A 24,541-nucleotide genomic window follows, 5' to 3' on the forward strand; every position below is an offset into this window, starting at 1 on the left:
GTTGTTTGCACATGCTTTAATAATGCTTCTGACATCAACTTTCACCGGAACACAATGTTGTGCCATCTAACCTAGATGGCATAGAAACCAAGGTAGGCCAAATATTAAGCAGGCTGTGCTGCAGTAGGTTCATAAAGCTATACAGTGGGCAAAACTCGTACACCAACAAGCACGCCCCAGCACAGCACAGGAAACCTGCTTTGTTAGCAACAAAAATGGGAGTGCTGTAATGAAACGAATGTGCGGTAACCAACAAATTTATCACTGGGATACTGCATTTATGAGCGCACTGTAATGTAATGCACTTCATTTTCTTCCACATTCTTATCCTCGCCCCAAAAAGGTTTTCAATGCTACTTCCAATTCCCTAGGCAACACATATGCCACATGAGATGTCCACATGTGCTGCCCAGACAGGATAGGCACCAAACCAAGTGTGACAGTTTTTGTTCACAACAGTTGGCACATCAGTGGCTGTCAAGTGGGAAACACAGCTGCTCAAACTTAGAGTGCACACCTCCACCCTTGTACGCTACGCAGAGGCAGTAGTGGGACAACAGTTGATCCAGTAGCTCCCGTTCGTCCAGCATCTCCAATTTCTCCACCCTGGAAGGCAAATAAATGACAAACACCACGTTTGAACTCAACAGTGAGATATTTTTCACTGGCTTTTCCTTTTTCTTTTCTTTCTTTTTACGTGCAAAATTTATTGTATTTCATATATTTGTTTGCCTGCAGGGCATTTAATTATGAAGAAATAGGGTTTTAAAAACACAGAAATAAGGCTCCGAAATGGAGGCATATAATGAGAAATGAAGAGGTAATAAATGTAGCATTAAATATGGGGAAAAAGAAAATGTTGCATATCAAACACACCAATAAGGTAATGTTAACTCAACAATCTGGCTGTTTGGGTGTGTTGGGTAGACATGACAAAAAACAGGTGGTGGAGAGAGCTACACACCGTTGATATGTTTAACTGACACTCAATTGCTAGAAAGTTCAAGTCTTTCATTGGTACAAAGTTATAATACAGTGCAGAAATTGACTGCAACCACCTGTGCTTGCATGACTAACCTGTGTAATTCCAGGGCAGGGAATGACTGGTAGACCTGGTTCATAGTCCAGACTTTGCACACTTCCCAGCCTGACTGGCGAATCCTGCATTGTTGACAATGCAAGCAGCTTGTTGAAACAAGGAATGCCATGCATTAATTTATACTCGGCAAAAGTGCCTTCAAAAGGCATCACTCAACAGACAATATATTTCTTACTACAGTTGGCTCACATTACAACGGACCTTGATAATCTGGCAAAAGATGTCCGTTTTATTCGAAGTCCGTGATATCCGAAACACCTCATTTTGGTCACGATGTTGTAACATTATAGCAAAGAGTGAGTGCCGAACGTCCAAAGTAACAAAACAAACCAAAAAGTTTGGAGGATGCTTAAGTTTCGCCTTTTAAGAGTGCAACACGATAGCATTAGAAGATCCCTGACTGCTTCTCAAGCTTCCCGGCACCTGTTGCTTATGTAACCGTAATGTTTACCAAGAAACGCTGGCGGCAAACTCTATGCACGAAGGCAAGCATCGTGGTAGAAACACAGCCTCTTGCATGGGCCGCGATGCGGCAGAGGCGAACGCCATCTGGAGCTGTTACAAGAAACCAGGTGGCTTTATGGCCTTTGAGATTTGCGAAAGGGGTTTAAGTTTTCAGTTTCTGTGTAACAGAATAATTATGTTTTCTCGTATATTCAAATTACAATCCGATGCTATCATGTCTTTAGGTTGAGTGTAAGTCATACTTTACGATTTTTTTTAACATATCTCACCTTGAGAAATTCAATTAGTTCAGTAACTTCCTAGCGCTACATGGAGGGCCTGCGTGGTTGGGTATCCGTGGTTCAAAATGATTTTTGCTGAAACGGCGGCCGATGCAGGACGTCGACGCTGGATTTTTTTTTTACACGGGGCTCTTGCGTTAAAAAGTTGCAGTTTCACCTGAGAGGCAAGGCATCGATTGCAATATGGTGTCACGCTCGCACAAGTAAACATGAATACATCTTGCTCGATGACTGCGAAAATTTGCTGTCAAAATGTTGGATTGAGGAAGCGCAGTAGCAGCAGCGAGCGAATTGACCTACGTGCTGTCTCTCGCTTCAATGTGAACTAAACGTGGGAGGCACAGCGCATACCAAGCTACTGGCCCTGGGGCACTTTGTCCACATTGCAGATCGCTTTTAATATACGGCGCCTGGGCGGGTGCACATTTCGTTCACATTACAGATTACGTTAAAGATATGGCAGCCGCACTGTAAGCAGCAGCCCTGGAGTATATCTCTCCCTCGCCTCCCCCCCCATGCCTCGCGCACGAAAGAAGGCGCACTTCCGCCCTGCCCCACCTTGCTCCCTCACGTGCATGATATTGAGCCACGATCGTCGGCTGACCCTCGCAAGTGAGTTGTCAGCACGTGTCGACACGGCAAAAGTTCGTTTTATATGCCAGATTTTGACAAAAATTGCTGCTAATTTCGTCCGCTGTAGCCAATAGTGGGTTGTAGCGTGGTCCGTTAAAAGCAAATTTCATTGCATTAATACAATAGGTCAAGCAAACTAAGGTTGAAATATGGTCTGTTATATTAGAAAGTCTATTGTACATGGGTCTGTTGTAATGAGCGTAGACTGTATTAGAGAATACTTAAAAAAAGAAGAAGAAAAAAGCTTAATTAGAGAGTTTTAGTTTAGCATAAAAGCAGGAACAAAATGCACATGTGCAGATCACTAAACGACCCATAATGTTAAGCATACATATGCTATTTCTCAGATTTAATGTATTAAACAGGCGGTCCCAGCCGCCTGTTTCGAACTGAATTTGCTGTTGCTTTTATAGAATTCACTTAATTCGTAGCAGACTGTGTACACGGCTTTGACTGTGTAAAAGGCTGCTTCAACAACAGGGTATTATGGATAACCTTGTGGAGTTTTTGAGATCACTTCTTGGTTTGAATGCATTGAGGTCTAATGAAAGAAACTTCTGCGATGGCAGTACCACCCAATGGCGAGGTCGAGACATAGGTGTGACGGCACATGACCATCATGATCTCCCGATCTTGAAGGCCATGGACAACAGGCTTGTACTGATTTCGCCCCGGATCAGCATACGTGGAAAGTACAACTACGATGCGCTGCCTGTCCCACTTTTCAGATGTACATGCACAGCTTATACAATACATAAGATCACTTATGTGAATTATATATACGACATCTAAAGTGCCATTCGAATAGTGTCCCACATGGAAACTATGCTATCACGCTATACTAAAACTCGCTTTTTGTAAAGTTCGAAATATTTACAGCAGAAATCCCAGGTCGGCCTATTGTGTCTTATAACAACACACCTACTGAGTCACTATCTAAATTCTTAAATCGCCACCTGTCAAACATTCCCACCACCTTCCCATCTTTCGTTCAAGACATGCCGCACTTCCTTCGAATTACTGACGGCATCAACGCGAACCAAATCCTTTCCGACGGCGCTATTCTAGTCACTTTGGGTGTTTCTACCCTTTACACCAACATACCCATGAGTGAAGGAATTTAAGCTGTTTAATCTAAATTCCTCGCAATCAATCCCCAAGCGCACGCTCCTGAAGTTTACCTGTCACTCCTTAGGTTAGTTCTCACGCTCAACTATTTCGAATTCGATTCTATTCACTACCTGCAAACTTTCAGCACTAGCACGGGTACACGATTCGCTCCCACGTATGCGAACATTTTCATGGAACAGCTTGAAGCAGACCTGTTGAAATCCTACCCTTTAAAACCCCACACCTATCTTCGTTACATTTACGACATATTTATAATATGGGAACACGGCAAAAGCACCTTAAGCGACTTATTTAGCCATTTCGATCGCTTTCACCCGAGTATTAAATTTACTGCTCACCACTCTCCTAGTCAGATCAACTTCCTGGACACGACGGTCTACATAGAAAACGGAAAACTGAGAACGGCACTTTACCGCAAGCCTACAGATAGCCAGCAATATTTAAACTACAACAGTCATCACCCGCGACGCTGCAAGCAAGGAATTTTTGTCGGACAAGCAAAACGAATAAGAAGAATCTGCAGCGAGGACCACGATTATATCCACCACCTAAATTACCTTAAAACAACGCTAGCAGAAAGGAACTATTCCCAAGTTACTCTCAATAGAGCTTATGATGCTGCATCAAGATTGGGGAGACAGTCGGAATAGGCGAAGAAACAGCCCACACCAGAATCTGACAGACCACTGGCCTTTATAACAAAATATTCTAATGCACTCCTAAACATAAACAACATCCTACGAAAATACCACCCAATATATCAAGTAACGAGCGTCTGAGAAAAGTGTTCCCGGATGTACCTAGGGTTACCTATCGCCGCAACAGGAACTTTAAAGACATGTAAGTGCATGCAAAAGTCAGCCAACAGCATTCCCCCGTAATAAAAATGTGTTACCGCCCCAGGTGCAAAACCTGCAGGCACCTTCAAAGTGACATTAAAATTAAAAGCACCTCAAATAGTTATACACACAAAGTCAAATCTAGCTTCACTTGTACAAGTTCGGATATGATTGATATGCTTGAATGTTCCTTCTGTAAGAAACAATATATCGGTGAAACAAGATAATCAATGAATGTCAGATTAAACGGACATCGTGCGGGCACAGCTAAAAAGCTTCCCAAAGCCGTCGCCGAGAATTTCAACCAACCAGGTCATAACTTTGATGAACTTAAACTCTACATCTTACAGTCAAATTTCCGTTCTGAACGAGAAGGAAAATAAAGAGAATCATACCTTATCTATAAGTTCAAGACATTGCAACCAATAGGCATAAACATTTCAAAGGGAGCTTTAGAATCTATTCGCTATGCTAAATTTCAAGCTATAGACAACAACACTTAGTTTGGTTTCTTAGCTTTCTTTTTTCATTTTTTCCCCTTTCTTTCACTTTTTTTTTCCAGCCAGCGTGTCAGATGCCGTTGACATGCTGGCTAACATGCGGTGTCGGGGTTGAAGGACGGACTTCGGGATGAAAACAAACTTGGGGGGTTTATTTTACATTATATACAGAGAGGTGAGAGACAAGTAACAGTTGTACAGTCATTACGGGCCGACAGCAACTCGGACGCTGCGGCCCGCGGCAGGAAGTTCGAGAGAGACGAATCAGGGAATGCTCTGGTCTCTCTGGAATGCTTCTTTTAAACCCTTTGAGGACTGGAAGTCGCGTCATGTTCGGCCAATGGGAGAGTCCGCTCTGATGACGCCACCTTCGGCCAATGGTAGGCACCCGTGCGGTGATGTCACACCCGGCGGCTCCCCGCGGTCTTGCCTTGCTGTGGTGCAATGCTCTCTTCAAAGGCGGCGAAGGGGGGATGATTGGGCTCCATTGTCCGAGGCTCACCTGCTCCTGGTGGTACGGCCCCGCTGAGGTGGCAAATGCCCTCTTCAAAGGCGACCGGTGCGACGCTGCCAGGCCTTCCTGGAACATCGCAGCCGTCTTGTTTCGGGACCCACTTTCCTTGCAACAATGCCGGGCGATCCCTTCATTTTCTGGAAAACTCAAGCATTGAATAGCTACCGCGGCGTACGAACTTGTTGGCACGTGAACTTGTTGGCTCGAGCGATCCTCTGGAATGTGTCATCTGTGTTTCTGCATCCCTTACTTAGAAGTGGCGCGATTCGAAGTGGTCTGGGGAATTTGAAGTAGGCTCAGGAAACAGCTCCATATCTAACAGCTCGTCCTCGCCCCGGTTGTTCTGAATGGCCGGTGAACTCAATTCGCTGGCCATGAGGAACGCTGAAAGAACCTGCAAGGTATTGGTGTCGAGCCTCGTTTGGCGAACTTCGGGATCCTGGGCCCTGGAGAACATACGTCAAACAAACAAAACAACACAGCGCTGCACCACGCGTAAGCGCAGGCTCTTCACCCCTGACTCGCCAGGCTATTACTGAGTCAAAATGAACCCTCATCTTTTATTTTCCCCAATTTTGACAAAGCAGTTCCAACCACCCTTCCAAACCGCTATCCATTTCTCCCCGAATGCCGACAAGGCCAGAGTACTATTGTTGTTGCAAAACAAAGTGTCGCTGACGTTGCAAACAACAAATGAAAACAGCCGAACATACCTTAAGTGGCTTAACTACACGAACAGCATGTTTCCAACCCTACCGCAGTGGCGTACTCATCTCACGTGCCGGTGCCACTGAACAAACTGGTCAACCTCACAAGCACATAATCACAAGCGCGCCAACCTTGTGGTCACTATTCAGAACGCGTACTTGCGTTGTAGGCAAACTTTTCATTTCGCTTACTCACGTTTCTTCCTTTAGTCCCTCTAGGACACATGACTTAAACGAACAATTAAACTTGCGGGACTTACACACTCCACAGAACCCTTAAAATAATGCGTCTTCTAATAACTAGTTCCAGGCATACTTATCAGAGAAGTCAGAATACGGCTGCCCTCAACACACACGAGCAACCCAGTCATAATTCTGCTTCCTTTCGTCCACACAGGACACGCGCTAAAGGAACTAAGGACGCTTCTCAATGCAAATGATGCACTTACTGGAAATATACGCGCTTAACCTTAGAAAATTCAAAAACACTTAAAAGGAAAGAAGGTTAAATAGCACACAGGCGCGTTACGATAGGCCTCTCAACAATAACCTTGACCTACAGGTTACTCACACACACACACAAAAAGAAAGCCTATGTACTTATTAATGAACATCTCGCGAGACTACAGGTTTACATAAAACGCATCTTTCAAACCTCGGAGCTTCTCAAACGAAAACACAAACAAAGCTCAAACCTTACACATTGAAAGAAATCCTAGCCTCAATTCGCGAAGACTTTCCGATGCTCAAAAATAAAACAAAACAGAATGTGTTACTTCTATGGAAGCTCTCTTTGCCTCCCGTTCCAAACGTTTACGTCTGACTCATACTTTGAGCCGTACTCGAGGTGGTCGTGGTTTGAAAGCTACTCTGGCTGCCGAGGAAAAACAAAAGGGCTGACTCACTATCAGTTCCCCCAAGACGTTACGGTCTCCTGCCAATTTGCGTCCTGGCGCCCCGCTTTCCTCACAAACTCGATTGACCGCGTCGCTACTCCCCACCTGGTCTCGTCTTGCCACCTGGCGCTTCTTCGTACTGCACGCTGAGCTATAAAAAGAACTACGGAACGACGAGGAGTTTAACAGCCCCGTGCCCTTTGTCCGCGTCCGTGCAGAACATGCTTCTCGGTCTCCTTTTGACCGGTGGCTCGAACGTTTTCAATGCGTCAACATCGTCAGTGACGACCGCACCTTTTCCCTCGCGCCCTGCCCTCTTGGGTCTCTCGCCATCTTTGGCGGCGCTACATTAGTTACCGTCTTTCGGTCTTTTCCGCGCTTCTTTTTACGGCGCTTTCTCTTCGCACTCACTTTCATGTCGCCTTCTCGTGCCTCGTGCTGGCCGGTACACATTTCGTCGGCCCGGATCGGTCTCTTACCCGCACAGTCTGAGTGATTTACATTTAAATCTACTCTCACTTTGCCTCGACTGGCGGACAGCCCAACCGACTCTGGAACAATGCAGCAGGCTTTACTCGAGTTAGACAACTCGCACTCTTGCGAACTGCCCTCTACTACATTGCCCAGCTCACGCTGTGCATCGACACACAGTCCGTCGGTATCGATCGCTGTCTCACGCGCACAGTCCGAATGATTAACAACTGAATCATCCCTATCTAAGCTATCTAGACTGGCGGAGAGCCGCACCGATCCCTGAACAATGCAGTTGTACTCTCGTGAACTACGGAGCTCGCCATCCCGAGAACTACTCTCAACTGCATCGCTCAGTTCGCACTTCACTTCTGCACGCAGATCTGACTCGACATGGGTGCTCGCGTCTGTCGGGTCAGCAGTACCCTTTTCTTCGCTAGCAACCTCGCTAACATAACCAGCAACGCACACGTGCGGTAACTGTGCCAATTTGTTCGCAGCTGGCCTAGCTGTCTCTACAGTCATCTGTTGGCACAGCACCTCGTCGCTCTCCTTGCGGCCTTTAACGGCCTCTGTTGCCACTAAGGCATCGTTAGCAGCTAGCCTTTTCCCTTCACTTATGAATCTGCAGCCAATCTCACAGGCACTACTCTTCTCGTCGGCTTTTGGCAAAAATCCGCTCGATGCTGCCTCATTCTTTCGCTCTGTACTACCTACAGAATTCTCAGACAGCCGTTGTCTCTGTGCCATTAACTGATCACAATACTCTATCTCTTTGATCAGTGCTGCCCTCTCTCTCTCATACTTTTGCTCACGCTCACGCTTACGTTCCTGATACTCACGTTCGCGTTCATTCTCACGTTCGTGACGCTCACACTTAAGAGTAAGTTCTTGAAGCTCACGCTTCCGTTCATTCTCGCGTTCGTGACGCTTACGCTCACTCTTACGTTCACGACGCTCACGCACACGTTCACGATGCTCACGCTCCCGTGGTTCCTGTATCACTTCCCAAGCAAGCTCAATGCTTTTATCATCATTGCCACTATCTTGAATTGCCTTTATGATAGCTGGCGTTTTCATCCGTTCATCCGCCTCAACTCCCAAATCGTCGCACACCAACAACAAGTCTAACATCGTCAACCTTCTAAGATCCATGGCAGCTGCCCCGACAGGTGGTTAGAACTGTTTTCCTTAATTTGTGCAAACACACAATGCAACAAACTCCCGATTCCCAGAACTATCAAAATGAACACACAACATTTGAGTCTGGCAAATCAAAAGGAAAAAAACCACGCGCTCACTTACGGTTGCAGCAACCTGCCATCCGGTTCATTTGTCCGCTGTTCCCGGTTCCTCCGGACTCCCTGGGTCGAAGGCTCGCTTTTCTTCGCTACTCCCAGTTTCTTCTGACCTCTTTCGACGAAGGCTCTCTCTTCTTCACTCTTCCCGGTTCCTTAGGATCTCTCTCGACGAAGGTTGATCCGTAGCGCTGCCACCAGCTGATGCATTCGGAGGCGATCTCACCGCTGCCAACCAGATGTAGGGGTTGGAGGACGGACTTCGGGATGAAAACAAACTTGGGAGGTTTATTTTACATTACATACAGAGAGGTGAGAGACAAGTAACAGTTGTACAGTCATTACGGGCCGGCAGCAACTCGGACGCTGTGGCCCGCGGCAGGAAGTTCGAGAGAGACGAATCAGGGAATGCTCTGGTCTCTCTGGAATGCTTCTTTTAAACCCTTCGAGGACTGGAAGTCGCGTCATGTTCGGCCAATGGGAGAGTCCGCTCCGATGACGCCACCTTTGGCCAATGGTAGGCACCCGTGCGGTGATGTCACACCCGGCGGCTCCCCGCGGTCTTGCCTTGCTGTGGTGCAATGCTCTCTTCAAAGGCGGCGAAGGGGGGTTGATTGGGCTCCATTGTCCGAGGCTCACCTGCTCCCGGTGGTACGGCCCCGCTGAGGTGGCAAATGCCCTCTTCAAAGGCGACCGGTGTGACGCTGCCAGGCCTTCCCGGAACATCGCAGCCGTCTTGTTTCGGGACCCACTTTCCTTGCAACAATGCCGGGCGATCACTTCGTTTTCTGGAAAACTCAAGCATTGAATAGCTACCGCGGCGTACGAACTTGTTGGCACGTGAACTTGTTGGCTCGAGCGATCCTATGGAATGTGTCATCCGTGTTTCTGCATCCCTTACTTAGAAGTGGCGCGATTCGAAGTGGTCTGGGGAATTTGAAGTAGGCTCAGGAAACAGCTCCATATCTAACAGCGGGCGTTGACACGTGCTTGACAGACGGCCAGGTCACTGACCTTGTGCACAGCGCTCCTTTGTTCTCAATTCGACACACTGATACACCTTTGCTCGTTGCCGCACCCACCCGCCTTACACCCTCTCCCCTTTAGAAGAACCCCACCTATATATACTATGCCACCTTAAAGAAGACAAGTCCACTTGTCGAAACGTAGGCTCCTGCTTTCCCCTTGTTCTCATTTTGCTCATCATCCTAATGTCACATAGTGACAAATAACATTTAGGTCGATTTTGCCAGTTAATTAAGCATATAATAGTAGTCGGATTAAAATTTACATTTATAAATCTAATTCAATTCTTTCTTTCTATTAAAACTTGCCTAGCCCTAGTGTATTATGGTTAAAATTTGTAATGGCAGGCGAAGCTTCTCAAGGAATTTGAAAGTGGCATTGCCATGTGCCTTTTACCGGTAGTTTTACGCCCTTTTCGGTAAACCAATATGCTACAAATGTTGCTTTCACTTAGTGAAGCCGTATCTACTCGAGTAATTCTTGCACTCTCATAATGTGCACCCCACCCCCCCTCATGGCCCATCAAAATAAGATCTGCTTGTTCTGACCACTGATGATGATAGCATATGCCAGCTGAGCGCCATGTCTTATTAAGAGGAAGCTTTAGCTCGGGCCCAACTCCGACGCGGCCTATCCAAATACAGTAAAAACGCAAAAACATTTTCTGAGATAACCCCTGAACCAATTTTAATGAAATTTGTTGCATATGAGAGAGAAAGTGAAATTCTAGTGACTGTTGGAAGCGGAATTTTGATTTAGGGCTTGAATTTTGTTAAAGGAATTTTCAAAAATTCGGACGTATGAAAAATATAGAAGCACGAAGTTTGCAAACTAATAGCTCTGCATCGAGAACAGATATCGCGATTCTGTAAACAACATCCATTAGACCATTCAAAGCGGACAAATTTGACATGTCAGTTTACATCTTACGTGAATTCGTTACATTGTTTACGAGGGTTCTGCAAAAGTTGTAATTACACATGACTCCATTTTTTTAGGTTCATGTGTAACATATTAATTTTGTCCGCTTTAGATGTGCTATCAAGTACAATTCACAGAATTGCGATATCATTTTTTTCTTGCTGAGTTACGGAGTTGTAAACTTGATAGTTTCGTTTCCTGAAAATTTGCGATTCTTGCCAAATTTTTATAAAAAATTCACGACATAACTCGAAATTTCGAAACCAACAGTCACTGAATCTTAAGTTTTTCTTTTAAATGCTACAAGCCTTGTCAAATTTGGTGCAGTGGTTGCCGAAAAAAACGAATTCTCCTTTTACGTGTATTTAGATAGGAGCACCCGAGCTAAAGCTTCCTCTTAAGCATAATGCACATTATCAATGAAAGCAGCCCTCGTCTTAGTCCCTAGCACACAGCCCTAGTCCAAAGGTCGGCCAAGAGACACTTCATTTATTTGCTTAGTGACTCCAGTTTTAGTGTCTGCAAATAAATCTTGCTTTGTGTTAAACCTGTGGTTTTATTGCTAAGTCCTGTTTGGAAGTACTTCTACGAGCTTGTAGTGGATGGCGTGAGAACCCCGATTTGCAGCAGCTTCGTTCATTTCTTTTTTTTTAGCACTCTGTATGTTCTTGCAGTAAATTTTCCTCACATAATTATCGCACCCCCAAACTTCGCATCATTTTCCACAAAACGAAAGCGTGAGGATTATGCGAGTAAATATGGTACATCTGCTGTATCAGAAGTTCCATGTTGTACTGAACATGCATTTACTTCCCTTTGGATGTCTATTTAACCTGCTAATATCAGGCAAAATCAGAAGCTCACTCGACTGATATTACTGCTGCAGAGGTGAGATAGAAACACTTTAATGGAGAACACTGAAACACACACAGCAAATATATTTGAACCCTGACTCAGTCATATCTATGGTTAGAAAATGATAAATCAAAGCATTAACGATTACATACCCAAAAGAAATTATAGCTCACTTAATTTGTAATCCATCTTGTTAACAACTTCAGGGCACAAGAACACGCACTCGCATACACACACACACACTCACACACAGAAGGGGTTGTTTCTTGAGTGTGTGACTGCGTGCATGTATGTGAATATGTTTTCTTGCACCCTGAAGTTGTTATCAATGTTTGTTGTTTGTTTGTTTATTTATACTGTCAGTCCAAGAATGGACCATTACAAGAGTGGATAGAAATACAACAAAAAGATACAAAATATCGGTGCATGTAGATAAAAAAACAATACAATAGCAGTTTCTGTAAAAAGTGACATGCGGTGATCAAAGACAAAACACAAATAGAAACAGTTGCTGTGACGCATCCATATCTGGGAAAATAAGATTCTCCAAACCAGCAGTAAAAGCACCGACAGAAGAATATGTGACAAGTGGATTGGGTAATTCATTCCATTCTTTGATCGCCCTCAGAAAAAAACTATACTTGAATATATCATTCTGTGTTACTGGCGGCTGTATGTATAAACTGTGCTTGTGTCTGGAGCGTTGATCTGGTGAAATTACACAGAAATCAGCTAAATTAATTTTAACCTGGTTATGAATAATTAAGTATAAAAATTTCAGTCGGTCAAACTTAGTCCTTAGCTCTAAAGCGGAGAGGTTTGCATTTCTGCATAGTTCAGTAGGAGTGCACGTGCTGATACTTGAATCTGGAGGCAAGTCGTTGAACTCTGTCCAATTTATTATGGTTGGTTACAGTGTGCGGGTCCCATACAATCTTAGCGTAATCAATGATTGGCCTTACTAATATCTTATATGCCAAGCTTCTAACTTCAGGAGTTGCCCCGTACAGTCTTCGCCTGAGACCCCATTAGACTTTACTTGCCCTGCTACACACCTGATTGATATGCGTATTCCACCTCAAATCTTAAGTAAATATTAGTCCTAGATATTTATATTCTGTTACTCTTTTTAGTTCGTTTGGACCGATGCAGTAGTTGTACCACAAAGTCACCTTCTTTCTTGTTATGGTCATACAAACTGATTTTACTGGGTTCGGTGGCATTTGCCATCCATTACACCATTTTAATGTTCTTTGTAAATTGTTGTTAAGGTCTAACTGGTCACTTAAAGATTCGATCCTATTGTAAATAACGCAGTCGTACCGGGTTCCGTTGACCAGTGGCAACATGTACATAGGACAAACCGGTCGGTGCACAAACACCCGTCTAAAAGAACATGAATGTTCTCTCGGTAAAGAAAACCATTCGCACTTGTCGAACCACTGTAATCTATGTCATTGTGATCCGGTATTTTTTAACACTGACATTTTGTTTTCAGATAAAAACAAACTAACACGTGAAATCACACAAGCATTTCATATCAAAAAGTGCGCTGAAAAATGCATAAGCCAACGATTGGTTGTAATCATTGAAAATGAATTTGCTTTTTTAAATACTGGATGAACCTTCTTAATCTGTTTTTAATCTGTTTCTGTTTTACTGACCACTCTTGTTGCACATGCTCAGCGCTGATAGCTGGGGTACGTATACGTTCTGCGTCTTTCTGAAAATAAAACAGTTGTGAGCAAGTGCTCGTGTGTCCCCCTTCACTGTGTCCTTGTCAATTGTGCGCGCTAAATATTTCACTATGAATTCGTACCAACTCGCCCAACTATCAGTTCTGCAACACAGTCATCTGCAAACAGCCTTAGTGGAACAGTTATATCAAAAGGCAAATCATTAATAAATATAAGAAATAAAAGAGGACCCAAAACACTGGCTTGGGGTACTCCAGACAAAACCGGTTTGGACATGGATTTAATTTTATTTATTTCGACGTACTGCTCACGAGACTGAAGGTAGGATGTAAACCACTTAGTAATATTTGGATTTCTAAATATTTCATTCATTTTTAGCAGGAGTTTAGGATGCGATACTTTATCAAACGCTTTGGCAAAGTCTAAAAAAAATTTGGTCGACCTGTCCTCGGCAATTTAATGTTTGTGAAAGATCATGAACGGTGTGGGGTTCTCCTCCATGCTCTTGGGACAAAGGAACGACAACACTGTAGTGCAAACAACCACAAGGGCATTTATTGCACCTTTCATAGATCAATGCCTGCTAGCCGAGTTGCTATCCACAAAACATGCCGATGGGCACGCGACAAATCTAGAAGTCCGACTCACCGCGACCGGATAGCGAGCGAATATGTTCGCCCCATGCTGGATCCCAACGCCTGGTCGTTCGCGTGTACGGTGACGCGAACGGTGGCGCGTTCCAAGGCGGCCACGCGAGACGGTCTCGCAGAAGCATGGATCGGCGCACGCGCGGCACGGCACGTCCGCACTGCTTGCTGTCCCGAACCAAAGAGGAAGCGCCTTGTCTTTCAGTGCCCCAGTAACCCTACCTGTTGGCGGCGTTAGCAGCGCAACACCCGCGCCCTCTCTCGTACTGCGCCTCAACCACTCCGACCGCCGCAGGCACCAGGCCAGGCGGCGAAGCCGGATTACAGGAGATGTGCCGTGCGGGAAAACAACATATCAGGGGACGCGTGAGAGTCGCGCATCCCCACAACGGTTTGAACAAGCTGCGTTATTGTAGACAACCTCTTGCGAAAACCATGTTGTGCCGGTGATAATAAATTGTAAGCTTCTAGGTAATTTGACAGATGTTTACAAACTATATGCTCAAGCAGTTTGGAGCAGGTACTCATAAGAGAAATAGGCCTGTAGTTTCCTACCTCAGATGTGCTCCCACTTTTGTGAACGGGAATTATTTTAGCTTGCTTCCAGGCTGTAGCAAATGTTCCCTGAGTGAGCGAAGACTGAAAGACTACGGTAAGATATTTAGCAACCGACGAAGCATACCTATATAGGAACTCATTCGGGATGCTGTCAGGGCCAGGGGATTTCTTAATGTTAATGCGCAGAAGAAGGTTGAGGACTCCTTCCTCGTTGATGAGAAGGTCAGGTGCTGAAGGGCAGTCAGAGGTGTCATGAAAGTACGGAAGTGTGCCATCGTTATTGGTCAACACGGAAGAAAAAAAGGAATTGAAATTTTCTGTACGTTCTTGGGTAATCATTTCATCCTCATCTTTATATTGTTTTCTTTTAGAAGGGTTTACATATCTCCAAAATTTACTAGGTGCTTTATGAAGGAAATTTTCCAGTGTTACATTAAAGAATCTCTCCTTGGATTCCTTGATAAGACGGTTTAAGTCGAGCCTCATGTTATGAAGCAAAGTCTTGTTTTGGGCACTCGGATCTCGAGAACAAGCTTTTCGTTTCCTTTTTATCCTCCGTTTGACATGAATTATTTCCCTTGTAATCAATGGGTTATTTCGTTTGCATTTTTTGATGCCTATAGGGATAAATCGCGTAATGCAATGCATCGTAACCTTGGAAAAAAGGTCCCAGAGATCGTCAGTGCTACCATTGGATTCACAAACAGACAAAGTTATCAAACGACCTTTCAAGGTAATCCAAGACACTAACATCATCAGCAGCTTGAAAGCTTAGATATTGGATGCTTGAATCCTGGTGCAAGGGGTACGATGACATGTTCAAGGACAGAATAACCATTTTGTAGTCAGATAACCCTTCATCAACAAGACAGTCAATCACATGCAGTGGCAAAGCATTTGAGATTAATATAAGATCAAGTACAGATGACGTTGTTGCACACACCCTAGTATATTGGTTAACAAGCTGGGTTAAATTGTAAGAATATACTAAATCCAAAAACATCTCAGAAGATGTAACAACTATGTCTCCGGCTACATATGAATCCCAATCAATAGCCGGGAGATTAAAATCACCTAGTAACAGTATGCTGTTTTCCTCTTTCACATACGTTTCCATGAATTCTCTTAACAGCAAAATGTGCTCTACTGGAGAGTTTGGAGGCCTGTATACCGCTCCAATGAATACAGTGCGATTAATCAATTTTGTAGTAATCTATACAGCCTCAATATTTCCTGGTACTTCTAAAGTGGAAAGTATGATATTTCGTTTCAGCATAAGGGCCACGCCTCCGCCTCTTCCATCTCAATCTCTCCTAACCAGCGAATATCTGGGTGGCGCGATTTTGCTATCGAGTATATTTTTATGTAACCAGGTTTCAGTAATTACAGCAATGTCAGGTGCGTGATCAATAATTAGAGCTTTGTTTATCAGGCTTCTTGCATTTACGTTGATTATTTTGAAGCCCGCATGTTAGCCCTGCATGCGTCAATTATCACTTGCTCCTGTATCAGTTCGCAGTTTGCACCTTTCCTCATGTCCTTCATTCCAGCTGTACAGCGTATTGTTTACCTTTAAATTATCAAAAAGAAGCTTTATTTTCGTTCCTGCCTTCTTTTCCTCACTTCCCGAGTCATATAGCTTTTTTCTTATTCCCTGTACTCTTTTAGAGAGATCTTCCCTTACGCTGTAATGCGCGTCTTTCAGTTTTGTGCAGTTTTGCAAAACTTTCATTTTATCCCGATAGTCTGCCATCCTCAGGGTGACTGGTCGAGTTCTACCAGAAATTTTCTTGCCTAACCTATGAATTCTTTCAATAGAAGATACATTCACTTTCAGAGTACCGCTGAAGATTCCGTCTTTTACTTTGCTTAATAGGGTCTCTTCATCTTCATGTTCCATCTTCTTTAATTCCTCTAATGTAAGATTATTTCGTCGTGAACGGGTATCCAGATCATCCAGATGTTTGACCAGACTAGATGTCTCAACGCTGTGGTCAGCTACAATTCCCTCAAGAGTTGCGAGCCTGTTCAGAGTCTCGTCTAAGCTTTGTACCTTAGTCTCGATAACAAGAAGCCGGTTCTGCATGTCTAGGATTCTTGTTTCAAACGAGTCTTGCTTGTCTTGAACCGCAGTGAGTTTAGACAAAATTTCCTTCTGGTTATGGAGCAATTTCCTGCACAATGCGACTACATACACATCCATAAACGTGGAAAATGTCAAAATAACATTAAGCTAACAATTGTTCCAGCAAGTACGAATGCGGCTCTGTCTCTCATGGTCCAGGGATAAATAATCAAATTTGATAATAATCAAATTGATAATTGATAATCAAATAATCAAATGATACAGCGTGCTGGGGACAACAATAATTTCTTGTTCACAAAGCACTGTGATTGTCACATTTGACGAATTGTAATAACGCCAACTTATGTCTGGTTTGGTCAGTGAAAAGATATTCATCGCTAACAATTATACCTTCCTTGATGAAGAGGTGATTTCCCAAATGCTTGAGGGCAGTCTAGAAGGGCAAATAACACTTCCCACATTGGTCTATATTGTCAAGTGCAGTTACAGTGTCAGCAAAACCGTTGCCATTCTAGTGGTTTGCTCTGCCAGTAGCTTTCATGGCTTGTCAACTTACTGTGAAATATAGCGTAGTTAAGTAATGGTTAAAATGCACAAGACATTCGTCCACAGGGGCAGTCATTCAGTAGACTGGAAAGGGTAGTATTGACCCTTCCCTTGTATCTTCAAATGCCAATGCCTAAAGGTATATTTATTTTGCTGCTTTTTTCGTATTGGTCGCCATTTACAGTGAAGTGGAAACAACGACAGCAATGTAACATTAATAAAGGGAAATACAATCCACTAGCCTTTCCTCCTGGGCTTTGATGGTAGTGCATGCTTGCAGCCCCGCTAGAAGGCAATTTCGCTGCTTTAGGTTCTCCACCATCACCTCCGCAAACTTGTCAGCCATATTGACCTGCACAGGTGTAACCAAACAAGACAAAGGAGTTCAAAGGAGTTGGAAAACTTGTACTGATTAACAGTGGGTGAACAAGAAAAGCCCCAGTGCAGAGCCAACGTTTCAACACTTCTGTATTTATATGCTTAATAAGGTAAAAAACAAAGAAATAAAGCACTGCACAATCTACATGCACAAGTGCGCAGAAAAATTTTGAGACTGACCCTTTTCACGGTGATCCCATGGGTACCGCCATGTTTGATCACATGGTGATGCAACTGTTTGCCTAAGCTGCCTCCGTATTTACAATGGATTTGCATGACGCCCGGTGCAGCTCAGCAAAACTCGGTTTTGGCGGATATTGTCGACAGTGACAGGGTGAATGACACAAAGATTTGGCCACAGCTTGATAGAACATGCAAACACTTCCGAAGGTCCTTACGCCTTGTCTTAATGGTGTGAGCAGTGTATACGATGCCTGTACTAGAAGCGGGGCTAAGATATATTCCAAGCCATATAAACTTTACGCTTCTGAATTAAATCAGGATCAGTGTCTTTTGCTCTTAGTTCTTTATTTGCCAAATGCTTTGAAGCAGTGGCTTTTCATGTTTCTGGCTCAGTAACATTCCTCGATGCGGTCACTATCTGATTCTTTCTTTCCTGCCAAATCGCTCGCAGGTGTGCTCAGCTGTGGCAAATTTGTTCTTGCGGAACACCAGGCTTGGAACATAGATGTTCTGTATGTTCTAATAGCTTGTAGCAAAGAGGTATTTATCGCTAGTCACTCACTTACTCTATGGATTGTCACGAAACATTCAGCTTCGAGCAATTGTGTTGTCAGTATAGTCCATCATCCATGCTTGGGTGCATTAATTCAAGAGTGTGCCTATTCACTTATTCTTGACATGTAGGCAATAGAGTGAGCATTGAGTTGGGGTGGATGTGTCTAGATGAGCGAGAAACTTACTATGCCAGTGAATGCTGCTACACACTTTGCCATTGTGTGACGAGCGGTACTCGCTCTTGGCGATGTTCCAGGGTTGAAGTCCTTTCTTTGGAGGTTAGTGATCCGACACCGACGCATGCGTGAATTTTTTTATCCTTGAAGAAAGCCATGCATCCTGAAGGGCTGGCAACAAAGACAGTCCTTGTGTAGCAGCCATCCGTGAATTTGGCCGCACAGACTCATTTCGTTCCTTAATTGCCTGTCACTATTTCTGCAGCCAACTACAGCACACGTCTTCCTTCTACCATTCCACATTTTGCAGCAAGGATGGAGCGCAGTGCATTAGCAATCACCCAGTTACATTTCCAACAGCTGATCACACAGGTGGTAGCGGTAATGGTTTCGCATTTGCTTGACGCAATGTGTGGTGTGGTGCCGAAAGCACCATCTTGTTCTTCTAGAGCCTACTACTCGGCAGAAACAGTCTATAGTGGTATGAAGTGTCAGTATTGCAAAGCCTGAAAAACTCCACTGTGTTAAACCCCTGTCACACGGCAAATCTAATGTCATTTACAACGAATGACATTCGCTGATAATGCCATTTGTTTGGTGTCACACGGTAAAACGTAAGGACATTTTCGAAAATGACATTTACAAACTAATGAGTTCGCCAAACTCATTCGCATTCGTTTGGAACTGAATATGTATCCTCGACACCACGAGTTTACCAGTGTTTCACAAACAGTACATGCTTCTTTCTTGTTTTAACAAAAAATCACTATTATTCTATCCATTTTATTACCTAATTATTGCTTTAACGACATTGAAGTCCATCACGTGCGTAAATACAGATAACTACTCTCAGTCCAGTGACCAGACAGCCGTCTTTAGCTTTCGCTGCAGCAGTCGTGTTGGTTCGCACCGGAGCATTGGCCGCGGCCGCTTCAATTGACTTGGCGTAAAAGCGTGTGCGTGTTTTCCTGTGGCACGCGCCAAGAATGAGGATATTAGAAGCCCGCATGCACATCAGAACGGCGATGACGTGCAACTGCCTTTCTCGTACCACTTTAGCAGATGTAGCGGACGCGCCTATCGTTCTCTTCGCCGTTGCTTGCCTTAGCTTTGGCTTGGCTTGGCTCGGCTTGACTTCGTTGGCAATGTCGACACGTTAGTGATCGAACGCTATGGTTTGAAAGCAACGATCATATATTCTAGTGGAATTTAGCATATTTGAAAATAATTATTGGATAAAAGTGGGTTTGAGGCGTGTTTTTTTTTTACTATCGTCATTGTCATCATTTTCAAATTACATTAGTTTTCGCCGTGTGACAGCGCGCTGTGATAATGACATTAATCGCAACAAATGTCATTTGTTGGAAATGACATTAGATTTGCCGTGTGACAGGGGTATTAATCAAATTGTGGAACTTCATTTCCAGGAAAAGAAAAAAACATGTTTTTTTACAGAGTGAGTTTGTATGTGATATATTGGCAATAAAGTGAGTACTACACATTTTTGTTAATGAAACCAACAATGTCAACTGAACTTGCCAGTCTGATCTCATGTGAAAAGGGACCTCAGATGCCAATAGAAGAGGGCCGGCATAACGTAATGATTCATTTCGCTTGGTTCTATTTCTTTTATATCAGTCACTGCTGATGAGTTGGCAATCCTGGTGATAATGTAGGTGGAGTGCGCCATTTGGACAAAAAGGAAAGGAATTGGAATCGGAAAATCTTTGCATTATCCCGGCCCAGAAGTGCAGCATGGAGAATCAAACTGCAGAGTAGTAAGGTTTATTTTACTACAGTGATTGCCCTGCATTATGTCATTCTTCATAGCTCACACATAGCTCAGGGCTGTTAAAATGGTCCAGACAATGCAACTACTATCAATATTGTTGCATCAGTGCACCAACTCACAGGGTCATAGGAGACGAGCACCGCATTCGGGAAGTTGCGTGTGATCCAGGACAGGAGTGCCGATGACTCGTCGCAACTCATGTAGACAAGAACACACTCTGCGATGAACATTGTAGGCAGCTTAAGGTCTAGTCCAGACTCGTGCACCACCTTGGCTTCGAACACATCAAGCTCGCGCAGGTCACAGCCCACCAGGTGGTAGTGGCCAGCATGCAAGTCCGAAGCGCTGACCCGGACATCATCATCTGCATACATGCAAGCAGTTGCACTATTATAAAGGCAGCATCACCTCGTGAAAACTGCAAAGAAGCAGCGGCACATTTTGTACTTAACCCAAGGTTGGTGTGCTAACACCTGATGCACGATGGATCAGCAGCTGGTTAAACGCATCTAGAAAGGGCAAAAGGAGACAGTGACGTGCAAGTAGACAGTGAACCATACAGAAAAAATTAGCTAGCATGCTGGTAAAGAACGAAAGAGGTCCCAGCTTCATAGCACTTGATGGGCATTGGCAAGGATGCATCTTACTGTAAAACAGCAGACCAGAAAGGCCAGCACTCACGGGTTGAAGCATTGAAGGAGAACTAATAGGTTCTCAAAACAAGTTTGTATTGTGCTGCATAGTCAAAAGTGCAGCCAGATTCATAATACATGAACAGTGACCCGAGGACATGTAAACATAACTTTCTTTTTTTCCAATATGTATATATCGTTGTTCCGGAGAAAAGTGACAATAGAAAACACTCCCTTGAGGCTCTACTCTATAATTTACACCAACACAAAGTATAATAGCTAGCCTTGCTTGAACGATCACAAAACTGGTGACAGAAAAGAAAGCTGCCGACACATCAGAAACGCGTAACAGAAACATGACAAGACCATACACAACACATAGAAAGTCATTTGTAGAAGTATCACCTGGAAACATCAAGAAAACAAGTACAAGTGATGAAGACAAAACAGACCTTCAGTGGCTATGCCTTTGAGGAGCTGTTTGCGCAGTCTGATGTAGTAGCACTTGCGTGTGGTGACGGCAGGTAGGTCTACTTCTACGAGGCTCTTAAACTGCGCTTTCTCGTCCATGAGCCGCCAAAACAAGGTGTCGAAGCCCGCACCCAAATTGACGATTTGGCACTCAGGACCGCAGACCTACGGGCAAAAACATCATAACTGATATAAATGCTCAACAAATGAAACAAAAGCTACGTTTATCCTTGATAGAGAGAGAGAAAGCTGATCACACTTGTTTAGCAAGCTAAATTGCCGATGCTGCTTTGACAACTTGACAGAAAAGTGTGACAGCACAAAGAGTGCATTTGGCAGTGGCAGAATCAATTAATAATAAATACATATAAAGCAGACGTCCCATTTAAAGTGAAGCTTTCTTTGCCTACTTTCCCAGTTGTCCCATATGGCTACCTGGCTGCTGTTATATCAGTCGGCCGCTATATCTTGGCAAGTATATTTATGAATATATATGCAAAAGTTATATGTGCGCCGAATGACAGTACAAGTGAACTGACTTTTTAAACCCTTGTATGTATGTGCACCTCTGTTCTGTGTAACAAAAAAAAAAATAACTTCCAACATAAAACCTGTACATATAATGTCACCTCACAGACACCTGTAAAGCACACCGATCTGTTAATAGAACGGGGAATTTCACGAATTCTTTGATTTACTTCATTTGATTTAGCCATTCAGCATGTGCCACTGGGGATGTTCCCGTTTTTGGTCAATCCTTCAGAATGGGTGTATACCCGACTGTCACACAAGAGACGAATCCCTAAGGGTAGTTCGATGCGTGGCGCAATTTTCTGTGCATACATCTGCCATCGCCATTCTTCTCTCGACAAGCATCATACATCGTTTTCGTCCTTGTGACAACGCTACATGTACGCCTCACACTGTGCATTCGCTTGAATTGGTGTTTGCATTATAGCATAGCTTGTAAACGATACCGTGCATAAATATAAATAGATTACATGACACTAAAGTTGTGATCTTTATGGTGGATAAAAAGAACTTCCATGAGAATAAATGCTGCTTAGGATGAAAGTAAACAAAATTGCACGCTGCACCGTTAATTGTAGAGCAGTTAATAAACCACTTTATTAAAGCTTCACTTCACATAGCTTCCAACATGTGCATTGGATCTGCGCATGTCTCTCTCTTTTTTTAAATCAAGTTGGTTGCTGCGCTCACCTTGAGGAACTTGTCCAAGAGCATTTTGACACCTTGAACTCTGGCATAGTAGCCGCGGCTGATCTCAGGTGTCTTGCGTTCCGTTGCCTTGACAAAGTATTGTATGTAAGGATCGTGCCAGTAGCCCTTTGTAACCGCATCCCTTTTGCTCGAAGTGGCATCAATGTTGGTTTGTATCACAGGGTCCTCTTCACTCATAGCGCACTGCTGTCAACCTCGTTTCCAGCTTCGGCGGCACCGCTTCTTCAGGAGCTCGTCTCACCAGCAGTTACTGGGAGCGCCGCAGCATTGTCGCAGAACCATAACCCGTAAGCTCCATGCAGCAACGCTAACGCTACACAGCAGTGATTAAATGATCACCACCAGCGCCGCAAACCCGCATAGGCGTGGAAAACAGATCGAATCCTCAAAAACAACAAAGTAGCATCGCTATCATCATCTGCACCATAGAGTTTATCTGCATTCCTCCATGATCTGCACAGGAAACTCTATGATCTGCACCATAGAGTTTCTCACTATAACACCTAGAGGGTAATCTGGCGCCACCGTCTATGGGAGTTTCTTAAGGGGGCACCGTGCCGTCATAGAATAAAGAACAACTTTAGAGAAGGGAAACTGTACCTTCCACAGTGGTTCGAAAATAACATAGAGTTTCTAAAAATACCCTAGAGGGAAATGTGGCGCTAGTGTCTACGGGGGTTCTCATGCGCGTTGCCTCAACCTACATGGGAATGATGGGAAGTACAGGCTTCGGATTGACTTCGGTCTTTAGACTAGTGGCGTTTGTTTCTGGCGCAGTAAACAAGGCTATACTCAAATATTATCGCGTAAAACCGAATTCTATTTCTGCAGTATGTTATATAATGTACAACACGCGGCATAAACTTTGTATGACTTTGAGATGGAAGCATGGTTTACTATGGTTTGTCACCAGGACACACCAGGGTATGCATACTTGTGCGATTCTGTTCCCAATTTAACGCCAAAGAATAATTATTTATTCATTTTTTCAACAGCAAAACAACCGTGCAAGTACTTATATAAAAATACTCATCATGTATTTCTGGAAATAAAAGTGTTGTATTGTGACAAAGCGTTGCGCCCTTGAGAGGAATGCTACAAGTGTCGTCTGCTACGACGCCTGCTCGCTGCAAATGCGAGACTTTTCTCGCAGACGACAGGCACTTGCGAACTCTCTCGCTCTTTCGAAAGGTTGCGTCGGCTGTCACGATTGCTGAACGTCTTCAAGTACTTTTAAGCACATCTGCTGCAGTGCTAGCTAGGACGCTAGTGGCCTCCTACGAGTATGCTGCATCATATTTTATATTGGCGTACCGCTTCCGAAGCGTTACAGCGTGGTTTTGCGGGTACCCATTGTGCGACACTAGACTACAGCTAGGAAGCAGCTATCTTTCCTACCACAAGTAAGTTTGTGTTCTCAAAGTCCTAAAACACGCATTTCAATGAGCGCATAATGAAGCCCTCAATAAAATTTGATTGTCAAGCCACTAGAAGTACAACTGTATATGTCTTGTATCAGTAGTGCCTTCTTTGTCCTATTCTGAAGTTTCATAAAGCACGTAACGCTACAGTGCCAACCTAACACACTTAACAAACAAAGGTCCAAACGCTCAAAACATGTTCTTTCAACGTTTACGATGCCGCCGCTTTCTCGTCACGGCTTCGACGCCACACCGCGACACAAGCATCGTCCCAGTCGCTGGCCCAGCGCGCTATCGCCACTCCGAGCAACATAACAAAGGCAAAGAGCTTTGCGTTGCACTGTCCAACTGCGAAACCAAAACTGCCAAAAAAATACTTGTACACTAGTTCGCCAGCCAATAGAATGCCAATCCGAAGCCTGTACTTCCCATCATTCCCATGATGGTTGAACGATCGCAGCGCCAGATTTGCCTCTAGGTATACTAATATGAAACTCTGTGGAAAATAAGAAGCGGCAGCG

The 24,541-nt window shown here is 44.1% G+C and overlaps 1 protein-coding gene across 2 annotated transcripts; it reads right to left on the minus strand.

Moving 5' to 3' along the window:
• LOC126542959 (leucine carboxyl methyltransferase 1-like) lies at window positions 1–23,098 on the minus strand. Of its 2 annotated transcripts, XM_072286347.1 has the most exons (7): window positions 22,579–23,098; window positions 21,339–21,522; window positions 20,707–20,763; window positions 20,374–20,618; window positions 17,413–17,522; window positions 1,078–1,161; window positions 1–606 (listed from the first exon to the last, which is right to left on the minus strand). In XM_072286347.1, the coding sequence occupies exons 1-7, from the start codon at window positions 22,774–22,776 to the stop codon at window positions 468–470; spliced, it is 1,017 nt and encodes a 338-aa protein (XP_072142448.1). In that variant the 5' UTR covers window positions 22,777–23,098; the 3' UTR covers window positions 1–467. The 2 variants fall into 2 exon arrangements, with proteins under 2 accessions (XP_072142448.1, XP_050046039.2); XM_050190082.3 differs by lacking the exon at window positions 20,707–20,763 and having other exon boundaries at window positions 22,579–23,089.
• Between the last annotated feature and the right edge of the window lie 1,443 nt (window positions 23,099–24,541).

Source organism: Dermacentor andersoni, chromosome 2, assembly GCF_023375885.2.
Source record: "Dermacentor andersoni chromosome 2, qqDerAnde1_hic_scaffold, whole genome shotgun sequence".
Taxonomy (NCBI): Eukaryota; Metazoa; Arthropoda; class Arachnida; order Ixodida; family Ixodidae; genus Dermacentor; species Dermacentor andersoni.

What these genes read in the sequence shown, in the direction of transcription:
- LOC126542959 (XM_072286347.1), bottom strand. Translation starts at nt 22,776, where the DNA reads ATGAGTGAAGAGGACCCTGTGATACAAACCAACATTGATGCCACTTCG. An exon ending in TCTTGGACAAGTTCCTCAAG is followed by an intron (nt 21,523 to 22,578) that starts GTGAGCGCAGCA and finishes TTTTGCCCGTAG; the next exon opens with GTCTGCGGTCCTGAGTGCCA. An exon ending in TGCTCGTCTCCTATGACCCT is followed by an intron (nt 17,523 to 20,373) that starts GTGAGTTGGTGC and finishes ACACCTGTGCAG; the next exon opens with GTCAATATGGCTGACAAGTT.